Source organism: Globicephala melas, chromosome 19 (genome assembly GCF_963455315.2).
Source record: "Globicephala melas chromosome 19, mGloMel1.2, whole genome shotgun sequence".
Lineage (NCBI taxonomy): Eukaryota > Metazoa > Chordata > Mammalia > Artiodactyla > Delphinidae > Globicephala > Globicephala melas.
The window spans coordinates 2,201,649-2,220,102 of NC_083332.1; the positions used below are offsets into that span (position 1 = coordinate 2,201,649).

Sequence of the window (18,454 nt, forward strand, 5' to 3'; positions counted from 1 at the left end):
AGAAATATTTAATATCCTTTATTATATCAAAAATCTAGGACACATTTTTGGAAATGTCATCTCGAGGGTTAGAATTTACATCGCATAATATATAAGGACTTGAAAGAATTCAAGAGTTTATAGTGCTGGATTGGATCATTTATGTCCCTACCCCTGACTTATCTTTTGCAAGTTCCCCTGTCAGGTCTAGTAGTTTTTCTCTGTTCTTTTGACATGAAGTACCAGCATATTAAAAATCTCCTGTCTCCTTTAGGTACTGGGATTTCTCATGACAGTGATTACATTTGGAAAGTGTACTGAACTAGGGCATGTGCAATAGCTGGAGTATAGGGCAACAGGTAATCTTGAGAATAAAATGAAATGTCACAATAAACACAGAAATCCTAAGAATGTTCTGATATCTGATATTTTTACCTTATTTCATTGATCCCCAAGGTTGAAACTGCACTAGGGTTTTGTTTTAGTTAGAAGCACTCCATGGCATGGCATCCAAGTCCCACATCGACTTGAGTCAACAGAAAGGAGACTGAGTACTCTTGAAAGATTGTAATCAGTAGCTGAACATTTCTACTGGAATTCCTGAATGACGTATTTGTGCAGAGTGAGGGCTCATGGGGGAATTCTTATGTAGTGTAGCTTGTAGCAGGTACAATGACCACAAACCCATATGGTTATTTTCCAAGGTCCTGGGTATGTAGCATTTGTTAATGATACCTATGATATGATTAGACAACTGCCCAAAGTTTGTGCTTCCCTTTCTGTTGCCTGAAAGTCGATTCCGGAATGTGACTGCCAAGGCACATCCTGCATTACTCAGCCACTATTGCTTCCAGTTCTGGCTGTGGTTTGAATAGGAAACGTGTGTCACTCTGGGCTCGGTTATTAAGAAAAGGATGTACCACCCAGACGGAAGAAGAAGAATCTCAATTGTATGGGACGGCAAAACTGCAAGATGGAAGAACTCTGGGCCGCTAAACCGCTATTTGGAGGAAAGCCATCAGTCACTCAGGAGCAACAGCAGTGGATTATTATGTGAGTGAAAAATAAACATATGTGCAGGTAATGACACGAGTTTTAATTGTGATAGCAGCTGCTGTAGTTCTATCAATGTGGTATCTTTGACTACTGATAGAATCCCTTTTTTTTTTTTTTTTTTTGCGGTATGCGGGCCTCTAACTGTTGTGGCCTCTCCCGTTGCGGAGCACAGGCTCCGGACGCGCAGGCTCAGCGGCCATGGCTCACGGGCCCAGCCACTCCACGGCATGTGGGAACTTCCCAGACCAGGGCACGAACCTGCGTGCCCTGCATCGGCAGGCGGACTCTTAACCACTGCGCCACGAGGGAAGCCCAGAATCCCTATTTTAACTCACTGAATCACAGAGTAAGGGCTGTGATAGTATGTTCATTAGCTGTTGTGTAACAAACTACGCTAAAGCTTAGTGGCTTAAGACAAACATACATTTGTCATCTTACAGCTTCTTTGGGTAAGGAATCCAGGCATGGCTCAGCTGGGTGCCTATGGCTCCTGGGGTCTCTCAACAAGACAGCAGTCATCTGAAGGCTTTATGGGAGGAGAATCATCTTCCAAACTCATTAAAACTGTTGGCTGGCCTCGGGTCCTTGCTGGCCTTTGGCTGGACACATCAATTCCTTTCCACATGGGCAGCTCACAACATGGCAGCTGGCTTCCTTGTAAGTGAGCAGGCAAGAGAAGGGTACCCAAGGTGGAAGCCGAAGCCTTTATGTAACCTAATATTACAAGTGGCATCCCCTCATCTTTGTACTTGGTTAATTAAAAGTGGGTCACTAGGTCCAGCTCACTTCCAAGGGGAGAGGATTACATGAGGTTATGAATAGCAGGAGGCGGGGATCATTTGGGAGCCACTTTAATGGATGCCTACCATAGTCTGCCCTCCGGCCCCTGGTGACTCATTTCCCTTCGGCATACAAAACAATCACCGGCTTCCAAGGCCCCTCCCCAAATCGCATCTCATTATAGCATCAGCTCAAAGTCAAGAATCTTGTCATGTAAATTAAGTACAGATGCTGATGAGGCTCATAAGACGTCGTTTCTTAAGTACAGTTCCTCTTGCTCTGTAGACCTTTGGAAATAAATTATCTGCCTTCCCTAGACCCCAGAGCGCGCGCGCGCACACACACACACACACGCACACGCGCACACACACCCGCAAGTGCACAAAGCACCAGGAAAAATCCAAATCTCCGCTCTTCTATCCCGAAGGCTCCGCCCCTAGACCCGCCTCTCCTAAGCTCCGCCCACTTCCCTGGCTTTCCCCTTGCTCAAGGCGCCTGCGCGCTCCACGTTCTTGCGACCCCGCCCACCTTCGGCCGAGGCGCGGGTGAGCGGCTACTCGGGTCTCGGCTCTCAGTGCCTGACAGCTGCTCCTGCGCACTCCGAGCCCGGCGACGGCTCCCAGAAGTCCCCGGGGCTCGGCTTCTTTCGTGGAGGCCGTGGGACCCAGAAGCTAAAAGGCTTCTAGGTAGCTCTGTTCCTGACCAGGAGGCACCAATAGGGGACAGAGGGCAGTGATCACCAGGCCGCGGGGAGGAACCCTGCCTAGCAGTGTAGTCCTCAGATTTCAGAAAGCCGCCGCCACCCCTGTCTGCACTACGTTTCCCAAGGGCCCTTGCGCTGAGAGGACGCGCCCACTTCCGACGAGACTTGAAACCCGGACGTGAGCGAGTCTGGCCGGTTCTGAGGAGAAAGTCTGAGTGGGGCGGCGGCAGCGGCTGAGCCGGGCACAGGGAGGCGCCGAGAGGTCAGCGTCCCGGTCTGCATGTTGGGGCGGCGAGGTCGTGAGCGTGCGCGCGTGATTTGGCGACTGTGACCGTCAGCGCGTGGTGTGTGTGTGTGTGACCGGGAGGGGGAGGCAGGTACGTGTGTGAATGGGGGGGGAGAGTGTGTGCGGGTGTGAGATGTGACCGGTAGGGCGCAGAGGAGGCAAGTGTGTGACTGGGGCCCGTGTTTCTGCGCGTGTCTTTTGTGCACCTTGCACGTCCCAGCAGCGTGTGAGCGACGGCGTGTATTGGGACGAATGAAGGATTTTACGTGGCTGAGAACTGGAAACGCCTCCGGAGGAGGCCACCCCCCGACACACACCCCACACCCCAGCCCCCCACACACCCTGACTCCACCACCAAGAACCCAGTGTGGCCCAAAGCCCCAAAGCCCTGGAGTCCTGGGAAGGCACCTGGTTGGGCCGGTGGAGCTAGTTAAGGTCGGATTTTAACAAACAGCACCGCGAAACAGAGGAAAGCTTCAAGTGAGCTTTATTAGGGAGCGCTCCCGGGCGAGGTTCATTGGTCCGAGAGAAAGGGGCCAGAGAAGTCGCACCCGGGCGAGGATTGGGCAAGATTTTATAGGGGAAGAAGGGAAAGGGGTGTGGTGAATCTGGGAGGGCGCAGGGTATTCCTTATTTGGTGGTCTTTTCGGGTATCCTAGGGGACAGTTAGTCCCGCCCCTCGAAAGGTGGGAAGGCTGGGCTGGGTTCAAAGTCCCCAGGTCAGTTCCTGGAACTGGGTGGTCCGGAATGTCTCCAGGGCAGTTTCTGGAACTGGGTGGTCCGGAGAATTTCGGTCTGATGCAACCTGTGAATCTGATTGTGTTCCCCTGCCTTGGGCCAGTTGGCCTTACATCCCGACATCTTTGGTGTAATGGGGCGGCGTTCTGATCTCTGACTACTTCATGCTGAATGGGGGCATCGAAAGGGGAGTCGGGCGACCAGAGGTCCGAGGCTTAGGGGGGGTTCTGTAGGAAGCAAAGTGTAAGGACCGAGGAGCATTTGGGTTGTGGCCACCCGAGAGACTTCCTCCATGCGCCTGCGAAGGAACCTAAGAAAACGGAGCAAACGTGAGCAAGATACAGATGAGAATTAAGGGGCCTAAGATTGGTGTTAGCCAGGTATAGAGGGTGGATCGCCACCAATCGGGAATTGGGGAGGTGGACTGTTGGTGTTTGCGTTGGAGTTCTTCTCTTAAGCGACGGAGGGCTTTTACGTTGTCTTCGACGAGTCCTGTTTCATTGATGTAATAGCAGCATTCCTCCTGTAGGAAGAGGCAGGTACCTCCTTTGTCGGCCGTCAGGAGATCCAGGGCTCGTCGATTTTGGAGGGCACCTCGGGCTACTGAGGTGATCTGGCGCTGGAGGGAGGTGATGGAGGCGGCAGAAGCCTCGATGGCTAGCTGGAGTTTTTGTTCTAGGTCACGGGATGTTGAGACACTGTGTGTTAGGGCTCCTCCCCCGATGCCCGCAGCAACGAGAGAGGAGGCGAGGGAAATGCCTGCGACCATAGGGAGAAAGATGGCCCTTTGGCCCTTAGAGAGGTCGAAGGCCCGCATGAGTGCTATCAGTTCAGCCCTTTGAGAGGTTGTCCCTTCTGGGAGGCGGTTGGCCTCGATAATGGTTGAGATGGTTACTACCGCGTAGGCCGCCCGTCGGCATCCGTCAGGACTGAGTATCGAACTACTGTCCACAAAGAGAGTGCGGTCCGGATTTGAAAGAGGGGTGTCAAAGAGTCCCTCTCTTGGTGGTTTGAAGGGTTCTATGACATGAGGGCAGGAATGGGATGGAAAACCCCCGGTGCCAGAGATAGGCACGAGGGAAGCCGGGTTCAGGTGAGGGGAGAGATCAAGAGAAATAGCTGGGTTTTCAATGAATAGAAGGTGGAACTCCTGGATGCGGGAGGGGCCCAGGAGGGAGAGAGACTTGTGGCCTAGGAGGTCGACCAGCCGGTGGGAGGAAAACACGGTTAGTGGGTGGGCCAGAGTCAGTTTGAGTGTTTGGTCAGTTCGGCTGCCGCTGCTAGGGCCCGAAGGCATGGTTGCCATCCCCGAATGGTTGGGTCCAGCTGTTTGGAGAGGTAAGCCACGGGACGGTAGGAAGGCCCTACAGGCTGGGCAAGGAGTCCAGTGGCTATTCCAGCCCGTTCATCCACAAAAAGGTGAAAAGGTCGGTTTGGGTTGGGCAGAGAAATGGGAGGAGAAGATATCAGAGCGTTACGGAGAGTGAGAAAGGCCTGTCAAAAGGCAGAAGGAGAGGTGAGGGGTCCTTGAGGGGTTTCTTTAGCGGCTAGATATAAGGGTTTAGCGAGGAGAGCAAAGTTAGGGATCCAGACTACTGGGTGGAGAGGAATTATGGCCTCATTGATTAGTCGGAGGTCCTGGACCAGGCGATAATCCCCAGAGGCCTTGCGAACAGGCAGGATGGAGGTGTTGCAGGGAGAGTCCGTGGGGATGAGGAGTCCCTGGTTTAGGAGTCTGGTGATAATAGGTTGTAGGCCCCTAAGGTGAGTCTCAGAGATGGGAAATTGGGGCATTAATGGAAATTTGGAGGGGTCCTTTAGGTGGATGAGAACGGGGGAATGGTGTGTTGCTATTATGGGCTTAGAAGTATCCCAGACTTGGGGATTGATTGGGTTCGGTGTGATTGGAAGAGGGGGATAGGAGGGGGAGGGTTCTAGAGACAGGCCGAGAAGAAGCAGGAGTTGGGAGGAGGGGACCTTAGGGTCAAGTCTAACCAGCTGGAGGGAGGCCCCTAAGTGGAAAAGGACATCTCGGCCTAGCAAGGGAACTGGGCAGGATGGTATGACTAAGAAGGAATGAGTAAAAGGGAGTCCTTCGATATGACATGGGAGTGGACCTGTCTGGAGTGGGAAGGATGGTTTGCCATCAATACCCATGACCGAGATCTGGGAAGGAGAAACTGGCCCGGAATAAGTAGGCAGGACCGAATAGGTAGCCTCCGTGTCCACCACATATGAGATGGACGTACCCGCTACCTGTAGCTTTACCCTGGGCTCGGCGAGGGTGATGGGGGTCTTCGAGTCAGGGCGCCGTCAGTCGTCAGCCAATCCCAGCAGTTCGAGTGGTAATGCCGTTGGGTCGGCCTGCCCCCCGCGTGGAGACGCTGAGGGAGGGCCAGTCGTAGGGCAGTCACTCTTCCAGTGGCCCGTTAGCCCGCAGCTGGGACAGGGCTTAGAAGGAGGTCGGGGATTGGGACATTGGCGAGCCCAGTGGCCTTCTTTTCCGCATTTGAAGCAGGCCCCCGGCGGGGTTGCCTTTTGCGGACCCCGTGGATGCTGTGATCCATGGGAGATGGCCGGCCTTAGGGCGGCTACAAGAGCTTGGGTTTGGAGGGCCACCTTCTGGTGCATCCGAGCCTGTCGGCTGGATTCTGCCAAATCCTCACGGCCAGTATAGACTTTAAAGGCCATCCTTACCAGATCTCGAATAGGGGTCTGAGGGCCGTCTTCTGCCCGTCTTAATTTCTTTCGGATGTCCGGGGCTGATTGGGTGATAAAATGGGTGGCTAGGACCGCTGCCCCTGCCGGGGTGTCGGGGTCCAGCCAGGTGTAGAGAGTTAAGGCCTCTGTAAGGCGATTGAGAAAGATAGCTGGATTTTCGTTAGGTTCTTGGGTTATCTCTTTTAGTTTTTCAAAATTGACTACCTTATGAGCGGCAGCCTGCATGCCAGCCAGGAGGCATTGGATCATGAGGTCGCGTTTACGACGGCCATCTTGGCCATCCTGAGAAGTCCAGCCTGGATCGGTGCCAGGTACGGCAGTCGCTCCGACAGGCATGGAGTTGTCGGTGAGGTGAACCTGATCTGCATGGTTTCGGGCAGTTTGAATTCTTTCCCTCTCGTCAAGGGTCAGAGTAGAAGATAGGACCACAAAGATATCGTGCCAGGTTAGATCGTAAGCTTGAGAGAGATAGCGAAATTCTTTAATGTAGCGGGAAGAGTCGGCAGAAAAGGAGCCTAATCGCTTTTCTATTTGAGAGAGATCTTGGAGAGAAAAGGGAACATGAACTCTAACTAATCCTTCCGCTCCTGCTACCTCCCTCGGAGGGCAGAGGAGATTTGAATCTTGGGAGTCGTGAGAGCGTGCATGTGTACTAATTGGCGAAGCAAGGGGCGTGGGAGGAGAAACCATCGAGGGAGGCGGGGGAACGGTTGGAGGGGACGGAGCAGGTTCGGGAGGAGGAGGGACCGCCTCAGGGCAGGGTGGAGGTTGGAGAGGAGCTCTGGAGCGGGGAGAGGCGAGAGATTCGGGTGGGTCAGCTAGTGGAGAGGGGTCATCATCAAAGGAAATTAAGGGCTTGGATGTAGGAGATGTCTGTTTGGCAAGAAGGATCTGGGAAGTGGAATAATCGAGGCAGAGGGAAGGGCGGGAGCGCAAATACAAGAAGGCCTGAACATAGGGAACCTCGGACCATTTGTCCGTCCTGCGGCAGTAATTATCTAGATCACGGAGGATGTTAAAATCGAAAGTCCCTTCAGGATGGATTGTCTAGAGAATATTGTGGCCAGGCCACAGTGGAATAGAAAATAAGCCGTCGGCGACGGAGATCTTGGGAGAAACCGAGGGCTGTAAAATTGGCTAGGAGACACCCCAGGGGCGTCTTAGAATCTGGTTTCGATTGTGAGGTTCCCATGACCCCCAGTCTGTCCCTGAGTGAATGGAGAGGGAGAGAGGCGTCCCTGGTCTCAGTCTCCAATTCACGGCAGGTCGGAGGGCGGTCAGGCGATTGGGACGTCTCCACAGTTGCCCGAGGCCCGGAGAGAGAACGGAGGAGTCCCTGACGCGGCCGCGATTAAGGACGGGGAGTCCGGTGGGCAGGGACTCTGAGGGTCGGAGGGAACAAGGGAGGGGGACTTACCCCGTTTTCTGCCGGATCGGGTGGATGAGTAGAGGTTCCCTGGTTGTCTCCTGAGGGAGGGGAGGAGCGGTCCGCGCGGTAACCCGCGGGGCTTGGTACCCCTCCCGGGTTTCGGCACCAAATGTAAGGTCGGATCTTAACAAACGGCACCGCGAAACAGAGGAAAGCTTCAAGTGAGCTTTATTAGGGAGCGCTCCTGGGCGCGAGGTTCACTGGTCCGAGAGAAAGGGGCCAGAGAAGTCGCACCCGGGCGAGGGTCGGGCAAGAGTTTATAGGGGAAGAAGGGAAAGGGGTGTGGTGAATCTGGGAGGGTGCAGGGTATTCCTTATTTGGTGGTCTTTTCGGGTATCCTGGGGGACAGTTAGTCCCGCCCCTCGAAAGGCGGGAAGGCTGGACTGGGTTCAAAGTCCCCAGGGCAGTTTCTGGAACTTGGTAGTCCGGACTGATGCAACCTGTGAATCTGATTGTGTTCTCCTGTCTTGGGCCAGTTGGCCTTACAGGGCTGAAGCATTTCTTGCCTGCCCCACCTGGATGGTGTGGAAGTCGGGACACTACACACGTCCACGGGACTAAGTATGGAGGTAAGAGTGGCAGACGGCCTTGGTATGGCTGCAAGAGTGAAAATTAAGGTTTGGGGGTGCTGTTCCTGGGCCCAAGTGCTGGAGGAAGATGTCCCTGGCCTCAGAGTCTGTTGGACCCAGAAGTCCAAAGATTTGGACGGTCATCTCGGGCCAGAGTGTGGAGCTGAATTCAAGGAGGGTTCTTGACTTGCCCAGAGTCTCCTAACCAGACACTCCCCTTCCAGGTCTGTCTGCGTATCTCCAAGGACCCAGGGGAGAGAGCATTCCCCATTAGAACATTACCTCTGAGTGCTGTGCTGCTGTTCAAGGAGGACCTCAGTATTTAATATTTTTATTTTTTAACCTGTTAGAGTCCTGTCCTACATTATCACTGTGGGATGAGACTTGGGAGGAAGGCGAGATTCACAGCTTCGTCTGGAAGTGCTGAGGGATCCCAGCCTTTCCATGGCTTAGTCACCTTTTAGTAGATGAACAAAAATACTCCCCCATTTCTATCTCACACTTCTCTGTCTCCCGCTACCCCCGCCCCCAGCCAGAGTGAGTAAAGAGAGAGAGAGAAGGGAAAGAAGCACTGCTCATAGCCCTATTGTTCTTTGCTTGTTTTACTGCATGCAGTAACAATAGGTAATATTTACTGAGTGCTTACTGTGGCCCAGACACAGTTCTAAGACCTTTTGGGTGTGTTAACACCAAACCTCACAACATTATGAGGTGGAAACTATCTTATCTCTTTTTTATAGATGAGGACACTGACGCATAGAGAGGACAAATAATCACTAGTAAGTGGAGGAGCCAGGATTCACATCGAGGACAGGCTGACTCCAGAGTCCCCCTCTGTACTGGCCCTCATGTAATCCCCTTGAATTGGGTATTCTTAACCACTTTTGACAGTTTAAGAAGCTGACCCTAAGAGTTCAGATCCCAAGACCTCCACTGCGCAAGTTTTTTTTTCTTAAACTTTCTGACCCAGTTTCTGTTATGTAAAATGAAGATGATATTCTATACCTCATAGGACTGTTATAAGGATTAAGTGAGCTCATACCTGTAAAGCACTTTGTGTAGTCCCTGTCACATAGTAACTAGTGCTCCGTAAGTGTTCATTCTTATATTCATCATTATAATAATGCTTTGAAAAAGCAGTGGAGTTTAGTGGAAAGAAACCAGAATTAAGTCAGATATTTTTATTCTCTTCCTGATTGAAGAAACTTGGCTGGAGGGCTGGGGGTGGGGTGAAGTGGCAAGGGACTTCAGAGCTATAGTTTGCTAGAAAAGGAGAGCCTGAGTCTCCTGACAGTTTTTTGGTCCAGCTATCCGTAAGCCACATGGACTCTGTTGTAACAAAGGTAATACCTCTTTCTGGGGAAGATGGCTTTTTTCAAATCTGATAGACTCTTTATAAGTCCTGAGTAGTTAGTTGCACATGAGGTGTTTTTCTGTTATATTCTGGTGTCTGCTTGAGCATATAACTTGGCTGGTAGAGTCACGCAGACAGGTTGATGACTGGGCTCCATTGTTTACAAGCTGTGTGACTTGTGCAAAAGACTTCACTTCCCAGAGCTTTCACGTGTGAAACAGTGACAGTATTCCCTATTTTCACTGAAGGTCGTGAAGGTCACATCAGAGTATGAATATATGCAGCACTCCTAATACATCTCTGTTGTTAATGAATGGGTGGCTTTGAGCAAGAGAGAGATTGTCCTCGGCCTGAAAATCCAGAGCAGAGCAGAACCCCAGCTGTAAATTATTGGTTTCCCAGGGAGTGCCTGGATTGTGAGAGAAGGGTGGAGTAGGAATAGGGGAGTGAGAACAGAGGGATCTGAAGGGAAAAGTTTCTAGGTTGTGATTATTCGAGCTACTCACCGTTCCTAGAGTCTCTCACTAGTCTCTCACCGTTCCTTTCTCTTCCTCCCAGCTGTGCCCTCTCAGGATGAAGCCCTTCTCCACATGAGGAGCCAGGAAAAGGAGAAGGTGATGGGAATTGAACTTCTTAAAGCCATGTCCCTGGTTAGTATTCCCTTGCTTTTCAGGACTTGGTAATGTTTGTTTCCTTCTGAAAATTGTCCCACTTTGGGGCCTGGCTCCTATTTCCTCTCTTTCTGACGAGTATTGGGGCTATAGGTAGCTTCAAACAGCCCAATACACTCTTACAGAGCTTCCTCTTTTTCCTATTCAATGTTTATTCTTCACTCAAGAAATGACCCACTGTGAGCCCTTCCCTTGTACTCTTTTTTTTCATAAGTATCTGACAATACAGAAATACAGTCCTTAGAGGAGATTTGAGAGCCACGATCTGCCTAGTTCCTAAATCCCCATCCTTGCTCTCAGAGAGCTTACTATCTGTTGGAGAAATGAAAAGGTAGCAAACATTTATTTTTACAGTGTGATCAGTGCTGCAGGTAGAGAGTGGACTTCCTGTGGAGTGGAGGGGAAGGGCCATTAATAGCCCGATGAGTGCCTTTGGGTGAATTACAAAAAGGTGCCCCTTCATCTGTACTGATGAAGCTCTGTGATAGGCCACAATCTGGCAGAAGGAAATCTGCTTATTTTAGCTCCTTTTTGCCATCTTCGTGAGAAATCCTGCACAATGTTACTCGCTGTTGGAAGGAGGAGGCGTTGGGAGGGCTTGAGTCACAGAGGAAGGGATTTCTGAGTTGCATATTGAAGGAAGTGGAGGAGATACGCAGGTGAGATGGGTGACATTTTCGCCAGAGTAAACAAAGATTTCCCCTCCCTACTTGACTGGAGCCATAGTGTCTTAAAATGCCAGGGAATGTACTACATCCTTTTTTCTTTCTAGGATGAATACCATAATCTATTTAATCAGCCCTTTGTTGTTCCATAGGTAAATTGTTGCCAATATTTTACTATTTAATAGAGAGCGTTGCAGTTATCATCCTTGTATTTGAATTTTTGCCCTCATCTCTGATTTCTTTGGACTAAATTCCTAATTTTTCATTTCTTGCAGATTAGAGTTTCTCACACTTACTCTACTCCAGAATGTTTTTTTTTTTTTTTTTTTTTTTTTGCGGTACGCGGGCCTCTCGCTGTTGTGGCCTCTCCCGCTGCGGAGCACAGGCTCCGGACGCGCAGGCTCAGCGGCCATGGCTCACGGGCCCAGCCGCTCCGCGGCATGTGGGATCTTCCCGGACCGGGGCACAAACCCATGTCCCCTGCATCGGCAGGCGGACTCTCAACCACTGCGCCACCAGGGAAGCCACAGAATGTTTTTAATATTAATATCTTATTGACCAATAATAGAACCTTAAGAACTATAATTCATGTTCTGATTAAACTGCTGAACAAGTGTCACCAGCAAATTAATTATTATAAAACTATAAAAATTGGTACATAAATTTTAAAATCTAATCAAATGAAAACAACTTATAATATTAAAATTGTTTTATTTTACATCAAAGACACAATAAGCAACTTAAAGCAAAATACCTTCTTTAAAAAAAAAACAGATTTAATGCCACAACATGTACTACCAATGAAACTTGTTTCTTAGAGCATATATACATTTTAAACAAAAGCATTATGGTTATTGGTCAGAAGAATATATTTTAAGAGTGCCAGAGTATGGTATAAAGGTTAGTAACAAGGACTCTGCAACCAAACTGCCTGGGTACAAATTCTAGCTCCACCATATACTAGACATATCACCTTAATTTCAGTTCCCTCAACTGTGAAATGGGAAAAATAATAGTACCAAATTTATAGGACTGTTGTGAGTATTAATGAGTCAATATATTTTAAGTGTTTAGAAAAGTACTTGGCACATAATAAGCACTAGCTATATGTGCTACTGAAGAACTACAATATGATGTTTAATGCACAAGAAGCACTGAATATCTGGAATGTTTATATTTCCAATGGAATATTAGTTTTTTTGTGGGGTTTTTTTGTTTTTTTTTTTGCAGTACGCAGGCCTCTCACTGTTGCGGAGCACAGGCACCGGATGTGCAGGCTCAGCGGCCATGGCTCACGGGCCTAACTGCTCCGTGGCATGTGGGATCTTCCTGGACTGGGACACGAACCCGTATCCCATGCATAAGCAGGCGGACTCTCAACCACTGCACCACCAGGGAAGCCTTGGAATATTAGTTTTAAAAATAACAACATTTTTCACTGAATTTGGGAGAGTCCTGGTTCTGGGTAATGGACTAAGCACGCTCCACCTGTCTTTCCCACTGAAAGCTGGGATGCATGGATGCATGAAGCATGCATGCTCCAGAATGCATGAAGAAGCAATTTGAAGTCTCTAAAAAGTACATAGGCAGATTGGGAAAGAAGCCCAAAATGTGAAGTCCCACCAGACCTGCAGTGTGATTACCTTTTTTTTTCCTTCCAGTATCTCTTTAACATGGATTCAACAAGCACAGAACTCAGAAGTAGGCATTGGCGTGGATAGAAAGAACTGCAGGAGAAACTTTCTAGTTTAGACTCAAGAAGTGGGAAAGGGATCTAATGCTCAGAATGAGGGGGAGGGGAGCAGAAATCTCCCTTTTAAAGTGGTAAGTGCACAATGGAATGGAATAAATAAGGCCCAGTTATCTGGCCAGAGAACGAAAAAGAGGAGCCCCCTGGGAAACAAAGTACTGGAGAGATCCCAGAGAGGGAGGAAGTCACCCACATCAAGTTGTTTATGATCTCCTAAGCAGCTCACTCTGAGCTGCTCGTGTATGTATCTGACCCTGAAGAGCATACCATAGTCTATGAGAATGAACTAAGGTCTCAGGCTGGCCTTAGACCAGGCTGGCCACTAACTGGTAAGTAGGACAAAGGTGAATATCACTGCACAGGGTTGAAAATGGAACTGCTGTTGAAACCACCACCCACAGAAGGCTGGTTAGAACTTGCAGCCTGAAGAAAATATCAGCCAACATTCTCCATAGAGAATTTAAACAAGACGTAGAGTCTCATAATATCCAGAATGTCAGAAATATTATCCAAAATTATTCAGCTAATGAAAAACTAGGAAAATTTCAATTCATAGGGGAAAAGGCCACCACCGGATACTAACGTTGATGTGACACCAATGTTGGAATTATCTGATAAAGACTTTAAAGCAGCTGTTATAAAAGTGCTCCAACAAGTAAGGTTGAACATTCTTGAAACTAGTGGAAAGATAGTCTCAGCAAAGAAATAGAAAATATGAACAAGAAATGAAAAATGTAGTAACCAAAATAAGGTCACTGGATGGACTAGTGGCACAATGGAGATGACAGAGGAGAGAGTTAGTGAACTTGAGGATAAACAGACACTATCTAATCTGAATAACAGCGAGAAAAAAGATTGAACAAAGCCTCAGGGTCCTATAAGACAATACCAAAATGTTTAACATTTCTATCATTGAATCCCCCCAAAAAGAGGAGAAAAGGAAGTGTAAAAAAAATATTTGAAGACATAATGGCTGAAAAATTACCAACTTCAGTGAAAGACATAAACATGTGGGTCTATAAAGCTCATCAAACTCCAATGTGATGAACCCAGAGAAATCCCTACCCAGAAATGTCATAATCAGACTGCTGAAACTGAAGGGAAAAAAACTTCAAAAGCAGCCAGAGAAAAACAGTGCTTAACATGCAGGACAACAGTGATTTGGATAACTGTGGATTTCTCATCAGAAACCATGGAAGTCAGAAGTCAGAAAAGTAGAACAACTTTTAAAGTGCTTGAAGAAAAGAACTGTCAACCCAGAATTCTGTGTCCAGTAAAAAAGCCTTCAAGAAGGTGAAATAGTTTATCTTGTGAATGAACACTAAGAAAATTCATAGACAGATTTTTAAAAGAATTACAAAAGGAAGTTTTTCCAGTAGAAATTATATCAGAAGGGAATTTGGAACATTAGGAATGAAGGAAGTGCAACAAAAATGGTGAATATTTATATGTAAATGCAATAGACTGTTCTTTAGAAGTATTTAAAGTGTCTTCAACAGTTGAAACCAAAACTAATAGCTTAGGTTTGCTGAGCTGGACAGGATTTGAACATAGGTTATCTGGCTTCAGACACCATGTTCTTAACTACTATAGCTTACTGAAATTAGTAAAATAAAATATAGGTAAAACGTTTATTGAAATACTAAACCAAATGTATCACCTCTTCCTGGCCTCCTGCTCTTCTTTCTTTCCCATCTCTCCTTCATAATTATCGTAGGTAAAAATTCTTGAGTACTTAGCCAGGTAGTGTGCCTGTTACTTCATTTAATTCTCACAGTGCTACCATGAGGTAGGTACTAAAATTATTACCACTTTTTTAGGAGGGAAATCTTGAAGCACACAGAAGTTAATTGACTTGGCAAAGATCACCCAGCTAGTAAGTGACAGAGTCTGAATTCTTTGGAATAATAATAATCTAACCTTTTTCTCTGGTTTTATTTAAAACTCATTCTTAGATGTTGGTATAAGTGAAATCACAAAAAAAAAAAAAAAGAGGAAGAAATGAAAAATCTGCCATCAACCATAGAACTGGCCTCACTTCATGGTTGGTTAGAAATTCAGCCCATGTAACAAAACACAGGTTACCTGTCATGTGCCTACCTCATATCATCTCTTGATACTTCTCAGCAGATTATCAAAAAATAACTTGCCAAATGAGTTTTCTCCTAATATGTTTGTTTTTCAAAACAAAATAATAGTGCTGGGCATTTTTTTCTTTCATTCTTTTTAGGCATACCTCTTAATATCTCGAGAACACTAAGATTTCTTAGAGTATGTTGTGGAGATTGAAGTCATACTCATCGTCAGCATCATTCCTTGAAACTTTCTATTGCAGTCCCAGAGCTCTGTAGTTTTTCCATGTAGAAACTGAGCTAACTCCTAACATAGATAAAATAATTTAGTGCTTGATGATACTGTGTTTTGAATGCAATCAACACTTTTTTATTTGAGAATGTCTTCTCACACCATAAAATGCTTCAAGAACAGAGAGTTATCACTCATATTTTTTCTTTTAATATATATAAATATAGGCAGAAAAGTGTTTCAGTAAATAACTACATGACCTTGATCATTTAGATTCTCCCAGGGCAGTTACTCACAATTTCTTTTTCCCAAATGTGAACAGCATAACTCTTTACCCTAAGGCCAGCTAAGTCAGGGCATGAACACTGATTGAGCAAGATTATATTTGTGTCGTTTCAGGATTCAGTGTCTTTCACGGATATAGCCATAGACTTCTCCAAAGATGAGTGGGAATGGCTGAATCTTGGTCAAAGGACTTTGTATAAGAAGGTGATGTTAGAGAACTATAGGAACCTGGCTTCATTGGGTAAGAGTATATTCCTCCCTCCACCTCCCTCTAGGAGTCTTTCCACTTCAGTAGCCTTTCATGACTTTATCAGCATTTTCCTACAATGTTTCTCTTCTCTCAGTACCATTTAGACTGTGTCATAGCTCTGGAATATTCACAGCATAGCTAATTTTCTTATTTCCTCTTATATGCAGGTCTTTGCATTTCTAAACCAGATGTGATCTCCTTATTGGAGCAGGATAAAGAGCCCTGGATGTTGAAAGGAGAGATAACAAGAGGGCTGCCCCCAGGTAAATGCAGGATAACTAGATCTGGGAAAACTATCCTAAAGGTGTTTCTTCCCTCTAATATTTGCTGGAAAATACCTCTCAAAGTCCTTCCCAAATTGAAACTTCTTGTTCTAACACTATGTTTTTTAAAGATTTTATTTATCATTTATTTATTTTGTTTATTTTTTGGCTGCATCAGGTCTTAGTTGCGGCATGCAGGATCTTTGTTGCGGCATGCAGGATATTTCCTTGTGGCTCGCGGGCTTCTCTCTAGTTGTGACATGCAGGCTTTCTCTCTCTAGTTGTGGCGCGCAGGCTCCAGGGCATGTGGGCTCTGCAGTTTACAGCATGCAGGCTCTTCTAGCACGTGGGATCTTCGTTGAGGCATGCAGGATCTTTTGTTGTGGCATGCGGGCTTCTCTCTAGTTGTGGTGTGTGGGTTTTCTCTCTCTAGTTGTGGTGCGCAGGCTCCAGGGTGCGTGGCCTCCGTAGTTGTGGCGCGCAGCCTCCAGAGCACGTGGGCTCTGTAGTTTGTGGCACACAGGCTCTCTAGTTGAGGTGCGTGAGCTCAGTAGTTGTGGCATGTGGGCTTCGTTGCCCTGTGGCGTGTGGGATCTTAGTTCCCTGACCAGGGATCGAACCCGCATCCCCTGCGTTGTAAGGCGGATTCTTTAACACTGGAGCATGAGGGAAGTCCCTCTAACACTATTTTTTAAGTGGATCTTTTCTTCCCCACTGGTATGACATACCACCTTTACCTTTAGTGATTTCCTATAAATACAACAGTCTGTTTCTGAACTCTGTTATGTTCCATTGCTGTTTACCTAGTTCTGCTCAAGCACTGTATTGTTGTAATCATCCCTGACTTTCAACATTTCTGAGTTCTTTAAACAGATTGGTGTTTAGTTTTTCAAACTTGTTTAAGTATTTTCCTTTCTTTAAGATGTGACTTACCAAATTAACAAGTATTATAGCTATGTTCTCTCTGCTTTTAATTATTTTTCTCTTTGGTGTTTGTTTTTTATTGTTTCTTTTTGTTTTGTTGTTTATGTCTTTTTTCCCCCTTCAATTGGAAAGGTTTTAGTTCTACAACTGTTAACTTTATGACTTCATCTATTTTTAAATTTGTATTTTAAAATTCATCCACTTGAGATTCAAAACATTGTCTTTTGATACCGATATGAAAGATGAAGAAATTAGCCCACTAATGTTACCTCCTCTCTCTTTGTCCATCATCTTCCCACTTTTACTCTACCTATTGGGATTTTTGACTCAGGTTATTTTCTTCAGTTTATTAATTTTTTTCCCTGTCGTGCTTGAAAGCTGTTTTTCTGGTTTAGAAAGCCAGATAATAGCCTATAGACATATATTGCAGGGAAATGAGCTTCAAGTGAGGAGGTTAGTTTATTCTGCGGGCTGTAGTGTGGCCTTTTCCTGCTTTCAGTTCTCAAAGTTTTAAGAAGTGGACGTTGGTAGGTCACTTATAGCCCTAATGGTGTACATTAATAAATAATTTAAAAAAATAAATTAAGCATCCAATTCAAGATATTAGAAAAAGAACAAAATGAATCTCAAGGAGACTGAAATAAGTTATATATAGTGATTTATACTGCTAGAGATAAAAGTAGGAATAAATGAATCAGAAAACAGTAGATCTAATGAAAATAAATCCAACATAGGCTTCTTTAGAAAACCAATAAAATATATAAACTATCCAGACAAATGAAAGAAAATACAAGAAAAGAAATAATTGTAAATGACCACTGACACCTAAGTACATAAGAGAATCATACGGATCTATTTTTGGAATGCAAGTCTCTGTAAATAATTTGAAAACCTGGATGAAATGGATGATACTTTGCGAAAATATAATAACCACAACTGACACCAGAGATAGAAAATTTAAACAGACTGGTTACCATTGAAGAAATGTTGAAAATCGTCTAAGAACTGCCTCCCCCAAGAAAATAAGCCACAACCCCAAATAGTTTTACAAATAAATTCTATAAAGCCTGTAAGGAACAATTTCAACATTGTTTAAAGTGTTCCATGACAGAATAAAAAGGAGAACTATAAAAAATGAAGACAGCATAACATTTGATACCAAAATATTGCCAAAACAGCACCCAAAAAAAGGAAATTACAGACAAAATCAATTATGAATATTGGTGCAATATCTTAAATAAAAAGTCATGTTGAAATAATATATCAGAGCCAAGGAGGGTTTATTCAAGAAACGCAAGGGTGGTCACGCTGCTTAACTTTAAGAACTGTCAAAAACATGTACCTTTGTGGGCTTCAGCAACTGTTTTGATTCATATGGTTTCATTTGGAAGTTTCCATTCTTTTGGCATTAAATAAGGGAGACGTTTGCTTTCTTAATATCTTTCAGACTTGGAGTATGTATGGATGAGAAAGGAATTATCTCCAAACCAGGACATCTATGAGGAAAAATTGTCCCAGGCAATGATAATGGAAAGACTTACAGGCTGTGACCTTAAATGTTCCACATTAGGGGAAAACTGGAAACGTGAAGACCTGTTTGAGAGGGAGCTGGTAAGTCAGAAGACACATTTTAGGCAAGAGACAGTCAGTCATGTAGGTACCCTTATTGAGAAAGGAGACCACTGTAACAAATCTGGGACAGTTTTTCATCTGAATACATTATCTTA

At 46.0% G+C, this 18,454-nt stretch overlaps 1 protein-coding gene across 2 annotated transcripts in view; it reads left to right on the forward strand.

The window, feature by feature from the left end:
- The first annotated feature begins 2,391 nt into the window (after nt 1-2,391).
- The window catches only part of ZNF470 (zinc finger protein 470), a 117,731-nt gene continuing 101,668 nt past the window's right edge, over nt 2,392-18,454 (forward strand). Inside the window, exons 1-6 of one of the 2 annotated variants that reach the window (XM_060288534.2) lie at nt 2,392-2,780; nt 8,169-8,261; nt 10,174-10,265; nt 15,405-15,531; nt 15,708-15,803; nt 18,175-18,338. In XM_060288534.2, the coding sequence (XP_060144517.1) occupies nt 10,206-10,265; nt 15,405-15,531; nt 15,708-15,803; nt 18,175-18,338 (447 nt within the window). In that variant the 5' untranslated portion in view covers nt 2,392-2,780; nt 8,169-8,261; nt 10,174-10,205. Of the gene's footprint in view, nt 2,781-8,168; nt 8,262-10,173; nt 10,266-15,404; nt 15,532-15,707; nt 15,804-18,174; nt 18,339-18,454 lie in introns of those variants that run through there. The other variant, XM_060288542.1, reaches the window with a different exon arrangement.